General features: G+C 47.7%; 1 protein-coding gene across 1 annotated transcript in view; it reads right to left on the minus strand.

Moving 5' to 3' along the window:
- PID1 (phosphotyrosine interaction domain containing 1) overlaps positions 1 to 4,838 on the minus strand; it is a 73,364-nt gene extending 68,526 nt beyond the window's left edge. The window contains exon 1 of the mRNA XM_088528512.1: positions 4,741 to 4,838. Coding sequence (XP_088384638.1) covers positions 4,741 to 4,770 — 30 coding nt within the window. The 5' untranslated portion in view covers positions 4,771 to 4,838. The remainder of the gene's footprint in view (positions 1 to 4,740) is intronic.
- Positions 4,839 to 10,266: the final 5,428 nt, after the last annotated feature.

Raw genomic sequence — 10,266 nt, forward strand, 5'->3', positions numbered from 1 at the left:
CCCGTCAAGGAAAAGGCATTTTCTGTGTATACTAGAAGGTAGTGAGTACACTTAATCTGTATGTGTTTATCAGCTGTCTACGATCCCCAAATCTAAAAATTTCTGTATATTCACAGTGCACAGAAAAAGAAAGGAACCGTTTATCAAACCTGCTAGGGCTGTGTTCACAGATATGCCAGAGAGTAAGCAACAAGACCTCCAACACTGCTTCTTTCACTTATTTCACTCAGATCAATAGCTGCATTGTGCTTTTATTGCTTTATCTTAATAATGTGGAGCTAAATTACATCAGTGACTCAAAGATGATGGCAGAGCTTCCTTCTCTACACACACACATCCCATAAATTTGTCAGGGGTAGCACAAATCGCGTGACAGCCAAATGAAGCCTCCAGGTTCCAGCAGTCAACTAGCCCCAGTAAATAAGAACCTTGAGCCGGCTGCCTTACGTTGTGTCCCATCTTTCATCATGTCTAGTTTACCTGAGTTCTCCCCAACGGCATTTTATGGTATATTGCAAAACATTCCGTAAATGGGTGAACCATTTCTTTTTTATATAAATGAAAGAAATTCTGGCAGTATGAGAATATGCTTCAGCCATCACCCAGGTCCTACCGGGAAGTACTCAACCATTTGCATTCATTTCTTCAGACACTTCATGAACAACGTTCAGAGCAGGAAACAGGGGTGCAGGCAGCCTGCTCTGAGGATGATGGCAGGAATCCGACAAGCACTTGCCGAGCACGAGGCACCTGCACCAAAACATGGTCCTGGCTAAGCCCGTGCAGCCAAGGGTATGGATGGAAACAGGTCCTGCTACACCCCTCCTGCAGAAAAAGCACTTGGGCACCACGATTCCTCCACCCGTACATGTTAAAGAGAGTAGGAAAACTTATAAACAGGGTTTATAAGCAGTGTGAACTCGGAAACTATGCACCCACTGGATTTATTATCCAGAAACAATGTCTGGCTTCAAGCTCCCAGGAAAACCTAGGTTTCAAAGCAAGCAGTCATCTCACAGACAGGCAAATGAAGCTTGTATTAAGACCTTAATTGTTTTCACAGACCACTTCAGAGCTCTTCATGGGAGCTACAATACCACCAGCGGCATCCCAAATCCCAGCCACACCACCGAGTGTTTCTAACCCTCGCATCCCGCACCAGGTACACAGGGCACATTTGCAAATAATTGTAAAGAAAGATTTCGGAACATTCTCAGCATTGTTTCAGCCAGAATCATCGATATGTTCTGCTGCAAATCCCGCTATAAAAAGCACTGCTGAGAAGCTGTGGTGAGCCAGTGCACCAGCATCCTGGCGTTCTCTGTAGGAAGAACAACTCTTTAATACATTAGACACCTCCAGGTAACCGTTCCAGCAGAAGAGAGGAGGTCCTTTCATGCTCCATGCTTTCACTGACATTTTCTTGAACACAAACCAGGTAAACAACAGGAAAGAGTGGAGAGCAGAGCAGCAAAGCGGACCGTGCCCAGGGCTGCCTACAGCCAAACCAAACCCAAGGCCATGTGGGACAGGAATGTTTCACAGCACTGACAATTGCCACCAGGAGCGGCCACAACCACGGCAGGGACCTGTCTGGCCTCTCCGCAGGGGCAGGGAGGGCTCTAGAGGGATCCCCAATTGGTGATGATGATTTCTGTTGTGGAGACGTCAGCTCTGCTACAGCCCTTGCTAGTGGACATCTGCTGCAATTGCTGTAGACAATTGGTCAAAGCCAAAGATCTCCGCACAACCTCTTAAACCTGACAGCCCTGAACACACGTGGAGTAAAAACAGCTCCTGTGGGACCTGCCGCCCGAGCAGGCGGCCGTGCTGCCCGTGTTTGCTATGGGGGCTGCTGAAGGAGACCCACGTGCAGGAGGTGACCACAGGACCCTCTGGCAGCAACAGGGCAAAAACCAGCCACTACACTCGCTCCCGATCAGGTCACACACATGTAGCTCCCCCCAGCACTGAGGGCAGGGCTGACCCGTAAAAGCAGGCAAGAACTTCCAAAGTCCGCTCATGCTTTTTCTAACTGCATCAGGCCAAAAGAAATATTCACTGAAGGATGAAAATATTTTCATTGCCATTTTACTTATTATTACTTCACACTGCACTTCGCCATAGTTGGAAATTGATGCGAGATGTACATGGTGTAATTTTGACCCAGATGTGATTTACACATGAAAACAAGAGGAAAGCAACTGTGCCAGCTCCACACTTTCTGCACCAATAAACCAGCTTAAAGGAGAACCTAGTGATGATGAGATTGGACAGACCAGTGCATTTTTTCCCTAATATTCTAGGATAGCGGTTTGGCATAACAGTAATCATGGAAGACACAACTGGAGAACCCAAGAGTGTCATCTACTCAATTCAAAACCATTCCTCACAGGGGTCTGCCTTGACTCTTCCCAAACCCCACTGGCAGCAGAGACTCCACAAGCTCCTGCCACCTCACCATCTTCTTCAAAGTCTCCCCTGCTACAGCCTAAAGCTGACTAAAGAGACTCCCCAAGGCCAATAGCTCCCCACACACACATACACATGCAAATATATATCCCTATCACACTCTGGAAATGAAAGCCCCTGCAGCAGCTCCTGTGGCAATAGTGGCCCATCTGATCCGTCCTGCATGTGTGGTTGCTCCCCGTGCTACCTCCACAGCAGCTGAAAACTCTCCTTCCTTCCCCTCTGGAAGGGGAAGCTGCTTTACGGCAGAGCCAGCCCCACACAGGAGGAGCCAGGGAAAGGAAGCTAAAGCCCCTGCAAAGAGGGAGCGAGGGGGAGCGGAGGGTTGGTAGCAGGGAGAAACCTGCACCCAGGGCCAGGCTGGGGCTGAGCAATGTGACCAGATGGAGGTGTGGGCAGCTGCAACAGCTGAAGCAGGATAGAGGGGAAAAAGTGCTGAGGGGAAAAGCAGATAGAAGGGTTTCAGAGGAAGAAGGTCCCAGACCTGGAAGTGCTGGGACGCACAGGAAGGAGGCTGAGGTCACGTGTGGCACTTGCTGCAGGACAACGAGAGGTGGGGTGGCGGGCAAGGAAGAAGGACCCTGGGCAAGGACAAGGTGGATGGAACAGGGAAGGAGTGTCAGACATGTCTGTACAAGCACACGCGTTAGTGATGCCTACTTCCTCCTTGGTGGTGCTCATTCATTCTTTCTTTTTGCTAAGTTATTATGAATGAAGAATTTTGTATGAATGAAGAATTATCTTGGGCTTATTGTGTCTTTTCCAAGGCTTTCTCCTTGTCCCCATTGTAGGAGCTGGGAGATGTCAGAAATATCATTCATTCTCCAACTTCATATCCTTCTGGCTTGTTGTTTTCCACAGGACCTACAGCTCTTTCCGTGCTTCCCCTGCAGCTCCTCTTGGCATGAGTTGCAGTTATGGATGCTTAGCATTTTTGCCAATGGATGCCTAAAGTTTCAGCCAGGCAGCCAAAAATACATTGCACCAACCGAGTGACCACTGGCTGCACAGTTTGGTTTACGTGGCTCGTGCCCAGATGTGGGTAGGAACCATGACTCCCGCCACCACAGGCCTCTGCTGCTCTGCAGGAGGTGACCGAGAGGCCCACCCAGCTTGTCACCTCCCCAGAGCACACTCTTTCCCAGGCCCTCGCTAGGGTACAACCCCAAGGTACGCAGGATGCAATAATGTCACTAAGGACTGCAACGTACTGCGTATGCATGAGGAGTTATGGTTACATTTGCAACCTTATGCTGCCCAAGACAAGCACTCTTTTTAAAAAACCTTCTTTGCTCTTGTAGGTAGTATCACATCTTCACAATGTTAATATCTTGTTATTTTTTAAACAACACCTAATTCCAGGAAGCGGGCACAGCCAAGCCATACAAGCCAGGCCGTCACACCGCTGTTGCCTCAGCCTTCCCCTTCGCTTTCCCTTCCTTCAACTTCTCCTTCGCACCAACCATCGCACACAGTGTCACCTCAGGTCCTTCTCCCACAGTCACCCTGTGCTAACAGTGTGTCCCCCTCCAGGGCAAGTCCCCAGGGCTCTCAGAATGAGCCCAGGAGCATGAAGCCCTTCACGCAGACACCTTGCTGCTTTAGCACAGACAGCTTTCAGCCCACACAAAGTAGGACAACAGCACATACAACACGCTCCCATCATTTTCACCCTGGAATCCATAAACTCTGGATCTGACACGTCATTGCTGACCACTAGGATCTCATTGCTTATCTTGTTAAGAGTGTGTCGTTTTAAGAAAAGAGATTATTCCTGTTGCTTACTGATGGAGAAGAGAGCTCAAAGACCTGCTCAAACTTGGCTTCAGGATGAGCTCGAATCAAGTCTTCGAATTCTCTGCTCAGTTGGTATCAAAGCGAATCCTCAAGCTCGGCTGCTAAAGCAGTGAGCGCGTCTGCCGGGCTCAGCCAGCGCAGCGCGGCGCGGCGGCTCCGGGACCGAGCGCGCGGCGCCTCCTCGGCTGCCCGCCCGGGAAGCCGGGCGAAGTCGGCGCGCCCGAACTACAAAGCGCCTTGGATCCCGCCGCGCGCCCAGCCCGTCTCCGCGGTCAGGCACCGGGCGCACGAGGCGGGCGCAGCCGGGACGCCCCGGCCGCTCCGTGCCCCCCGCGCCGCGGCACCCGGCGCTCCCCGCACCGCCCGAAGCGACGCGCGGGGACGGGCCGCGGTGCGCGGGGTCCGGCCAGCCCCGCACCTGCGCGGCGAGCTCCGCAGCGCTCCGCCGGCCCGCGGAGCCGCCGCGCCTACCTGCAGCCTCTCGGTGGCCGGCTGCCACATGGTGCCGGCGGGGACGCGCTGCGGAGCGGGCGCCGCGCGCGGCTCTCTGCGGGCGCGCTCCCCGCCGCGCCGCCCCCGCCGCGGCACCGCCCCCGCACCGCCCCCGCGGGATCCGTGCCCCGCCCACGCCCCGCCCGCGCGTGGCGCCCCCGCGCGCCGTCCCCCCGCGGGCACCCGCCCGCAGGCACGTGGGGCGCGGAGCGCCAGGGCCCTTCCCCGCGCCCACGGGTGGCGCCAGCGACGCCCCGGCGGGCTGGGTGCCGCGGAGCTCCCCGCACAGCGCAGCGAGGCCAGCGCCTCGTGCCCTCGATGGCCAGATGTGCCCACGTGACGCAGGCCCCGCTTCCCGTTCCTTTCAGCTCCCCTCAGCCACGCGCAAGGAAAGGACATGAGGACGGGTTGGACTCACTGCCTGGGAAGCAAAGCGGAGGTCTCCATGCTTGTACTTGCACCAAGTCTGTTACTTGCACTTCATATATTTGTTTCCAAAAAACGACTTCAAAAATTCGTCTTCCACCATCCCATGGCAATCCTATCTCCATCCCGCAGAGCTGGCCCACATGTTTTCCCTCAGAGATGTGTCGGCGTAGGCTCGGTCTCTCCTTAGCCCACTCTGTGAGGTGCTGCAGGCTGGGGAGGGCTGTTTCTGCCAGCCTAGGGAAAGCTTCTGGCTGTGCGAGTTATTACATGGGCTGAGGGCTTCAAAACGTAGGAGGCCAAATGAATGATCCTAAACTCTTGTTTTGTCCTTCAAAAGTCAGGAGATAAGGACTCCTTTAGCCAGAAGTGGTTAAATTACTGTGGAGTTGGAGCCATGTTCCAAGAGCAGCAGAAAGGCCAGCGGCAGGACCGCCCTGTTCTGCCATCCCCAAAACGCCCAGGGTTTTGATGCACTGTCTCTCCGTACGGACACCTCATCCGTGAGGAGTGGAGCAGTGGGGCTGCACACGGTCACCCATGGATGCCCTTGGGACAGGGCATCCCGTTTCCATTTTTTCCTGGAAAAGTATCACTGGAAGAGGCGCTCGGGGGCGGTGGATCCGCACAGTGCAGGAGACGGACACAGCCGTGGCTCCGGAAACCTTTCATGGAGCGTGGGCAAGCGACTTCGTGTAGTAATCTTAATAAAATGAGGTCATTCGTACCTAGACTTGCTAATGTTTTCATCCAAGTGCAATTTTTTTATTGGGTATCTGAGCCTTTCCACATTAGGTAAGTTATGCACCCGGCCAGTGAGAAATCTTTTGCTTTTTCTTAAATAAATATCGTGAATTCATATTTCCAGGATGTACCGTGTTCCAGAATGTCCTTGTAAGAAGATATAGACATTTTTCTATTAATTTTCCTTTTACTGTGCCAACTTCTGGAGTTTCTTTTCTTGTAAATGAGTTAGTATTAAGATAATTCTTTCCAAAGACTGCCCAATATTACATAGGTTAGTCACACGTCCCTCAGTCTCCTTCCACTCCACAGTCACAGGACAGAAACACTGAAGTCAAGGCAGTTCTGCCATTTCTAATAAGAGTGCTTGATGCAATAGGACCAATTCTACTTTTATTAACAAAGTAAATTTGAAATGCTTCCAATGACTTCAGGGTATTTATCTCTTTTAAAAGCTCTTAAATTATTCATTTTGTCTTCCTTTTGGATCATCTCATACCCTAATATAATGTGTTTATAGTAACATCTTTTCACGATGACTCCTCTGCATTTAAAAGCAAAAATAAACTTCCTTTTTTAAAGTAGACATTGCCTTTTTAATTAACTAAAATTGTCTAATTGCCAGACATGAATGAATTGTTGAACTTCACAAGCTCCATTTAGTTTACAGGCATTATTATGTCTCACTGAAAAATATTGCTAGGAGAATCATTCTGTTGTTTAAATGCTTCTTCCCTAAATATTGTGCAAACTCTGCAAGTTCCACTTCCAAGATCCTTATTTTGATTATGCAAGTTTATAAAGTGCACGCATGGGTCATTAAACACTTTTTGTTAAGAACTCCATTTGCCTTGGTTTTGCTTTTGCAGGGGAAGAGTTGCCTCATTAGCTAATTTACTGTTTTATAAAGTGCTTTAATTAATAGCACACTTCCAAAATCTAAACATGCTGATTGCTTGGAAAGGGGTCACTCCAAGCAAACACAGCATAAAGGAAGGATGTCAGATATGTCTTAATTTGCTGAAATCTTTCTGAAACAGTTTGGTTCCTTTGCAACTCAAAATATAGAATACAGTAAGGAGTTCAAAATGTTTTGTATTAGAATATCATTATATTTTAATGTGCAAGTTAACCATGGGGGATGTTTGCCATTTAGTAAGTACATTTGCATCTAAAGATATGGCTGTTTATCCTATGGCTGTGAATTGCTCAGAGCACAGTTGTTGTTAAAGCAACTTGATAGCTGTTTCATTCCAATGACAGCAAAATGCACACTGAATATTTCCAAAGGTTCTCAGCTTCCTTTCAAATTGAAAAAGAAATTTATTCAGCTACTTGCTTACTCTGTAATCCCAACAGAGCAGTACCATCTATTTTTAGGTAGTTGTATTTATACTGATTATTCGGATGCCTTGGGATGATTCTGCAGATTTCAGAGCACAGCTCCACCAAAGCTAGTTAAGCTGAGCCAACTTCTGCTAGTTTGCATCTGACTCAGTAGCCTCTTTACAGGTATTTAAGAAGGAATTGGGAGCTGCTATAAACCTGAAGCGATGCAGTGATAATGATTTGTGAAATTGATACAGCAGTGAGTATCCCCGGGCCCAGGGATAACTCAGATTCTGGTGCAGTGTAGTCTGCAGTCTAGACGAGCTGGGCTTGCAGGATATCATGAAGTTCTGATTGCTAGGTGGTTTGTGAAGTTCTTGCTACTGTTAACATAATAACCAGGTATTCTTAACGGCCTCTTTTGTTGTTGAGTGATGTTTATCTCATCAACGGTGACTATCCTGCTGCTTTCATCAAGTGCCAGAATGGCTACTTCTACCAAAACTAACTTGGAAGATGATTTCAAAGGTGTCTGGATTTATAAATGAATACAATTAAACAAGTAGATTTAGTGAACAAGGAGTGACCACACTTACATGATACCTTTTTTCCTTTCTCATCTCTTGCTCTCATCTTCAGGAAGGTACCTGCTCTCATTTTGTGCTGACAGCACACTGGTCCTACTCACAGCAGTAGCACGAAGATTAAAAAAAAAAAAAAAAAAAAAACAGAAATGAGAGTAGGTTAACGAGCAGCATGGAGTACACCAGCGAGGATCTGTGGTATTTAAAAGGCTCCAGCAGTGCTGCACAGGACAAACACACAATAATGACAAGTGCAGCGCATCTCTTTCCTAGAGCTCCCGTCGCCCAGGTCGGGCAGGTCCCGTCACCTGCTCTGTGCTGGGGAACAAGCACGGCAGAGGCTTCCACCTCCAGGGAAGGCTTCCTGGACCTCCTGCAGCCGCCAGCCTAACCAAGCCAGAGCAATAATATCTCTGTGTCGTGCTGGGTTCCCCAGCCTCACGTGTTCCCTCATGGCAATGACATCTCACAGATAGTTTCTAGGAGCAAAGTTTGCTTTTACACATTGGAAGAAGCTCAATTCCAGCTCTTAAAATACCAGTAAATCTTATGAGCAGCAGAAAATGCCAGAGACAAAATCTGGTAGGTCAACACCTATCAAATGCTGATATCTTTGTCCTCTCCTATGACCTGAAGAGTTTGCAATATGTGCTGTTAAGACCCATTTCAGCTCTGTGTATCCATGATTTTCATGTCTTTGTTTTTTGTGGATTACTTCTGATGACTACTAAATACTTCTCTATGAAACTTCTCCAGAAACATTTACAGAGATCACAAATATCCCACAGCAGCCTTACAGCAAGATAAATTTTTACAGCATCCTGTCCATGATGCTACTATCAGTTGCAGAGATGAGACTCTGTGAATTTAATTTGAATTTCTTCTGATTTTTAGTGACATAAGCAAGAAGAGAATTGTGTATATACTTAAAATGTTTCTAGGGAGAACACTGAAATCAATGGAATTATAAGAAAGAATAGATAATCAGACGATGAACACACATTCTGGCAATTTTATATGCACTAGATATTCCCTTAGACTTATGAAAATTGGCCAAGAAAAGAAGCTTTTAACACTCTATGATCAAAACTGTTGTTGTAGAGCATCATTTCAGCAGGAAAGGTTTGGCAATGTCATGTGGATTTCACAATGTCTGAATATTCTAATTTATCTGTGAAAGTAGGAAGTTCACTAGGAAGCACACTTCCTATTGCAGTGGTGTGGCCCCACTGCCTACTCACAGGCACAAGGAGGGGGAATGACCTATGCAACCACTGTGCAGATGTTCACCCTTCGCTCACTGGAGCGGGGGGACATGAAGAGCCACAGACACAGCTGCTCAAGGACCGCTGGACATGTTCATGAACACAAAGCTTCTTGCATTGCTAAAACCAGGTAATTTCAGCATTACACCACGGAGACCAGGGCAGAGGGTGCGGCAAGATGTGAAATAATAACACCCTATTTGGTAAATGCAGCTTCACTGTCTGCCTCCCCCTAAGCTTGTGGAAAGCAGCGTGAAGGCAGAGCAACCCTGAAGGTATGAAGCTGAGTCCATCAACATTTCACACAAGGCTTTACCGAGTTTTTAAAGGTGAACTCCATAAAGATGTAAAACGCCTTAATTCCTAAAAGAAGCAAAAATGCATAACAAAAAATTTGCTAGTCTCAAAGGTACTTAAGTTTTTGCTTGCATTTCATCATGAAGAGCCCCCCATTATTAGTAACACAGCTACACTTGTGCTTCGCTGAATGAGAGAATTTGTGGCACCTTGGGGGCTTATTTCAAGCTAAAAGCAAGCGGCTGGTGACACAGTCTGTTGTGTGGCAGGCAGATGAATTCAGTGAATCCATCGCCCAAAATGACGGTGTCATGTGGCCAAAACATGTTTTGTTGAAGTTACACATCGCAGTGTAACATGATTTACTCATCCATTATGAGAAACCAGATTTGCATTTTTCTTCTTCTCTTTTTTGAGTAATAAAAACAGGCTTCTTAAGGTATTTCAAAAGGTGTGTTCTTTTCTCTTTGGGATATAAAAAAAAGGAATACAGGAATACCTCCTCATGCAAGGGAAAGGGATTTGCCAGCTATAGCAGCAGAATATTATGCAGAAAATTGCACTCATAAATCACCCCTGACATTGAAGTCTGAGGAAGAAGGGTGTAAATCAGAGGCAATACAAAGGAGAGAGAGAGACAATGAATTCTCAGAAACCTCAAGGCTGAGCTGCTTCGGAATGAAGAGTGCATTTAACTGTTAACTTGAAGCCTTATATTTCAGTGTTTGTGATTTCTGCCCATCTTCAAAGGCATTGCCAGATGGAAAGAGAGAATATTTTTATGCAAAATCAGGGTTTCTTGAGAAACAATTGAAAAAAAAAAGAGTAGAGTCAACCCTGCTGTCAGTGTGTGGCCATAG

Source organism: Tinamus guttatus, unplaced genomic scaffold (assembly GCF_059628265.1).
Source record: "Tinamus guttatus ecotype Peru unplaced genomic scaffold, ASM5962826v1 Tinamus_guttatus_pri_ptg000311l, whole genome shotgun sequence".
In the NCBI taxonomy this organism is placed as follows: domain Eukaryota; kingdom Metazoa; phylum Chordata; class Aves; order Tinamiformes; family Tinamidae; genus Tinamus; species Tinamus guttatus.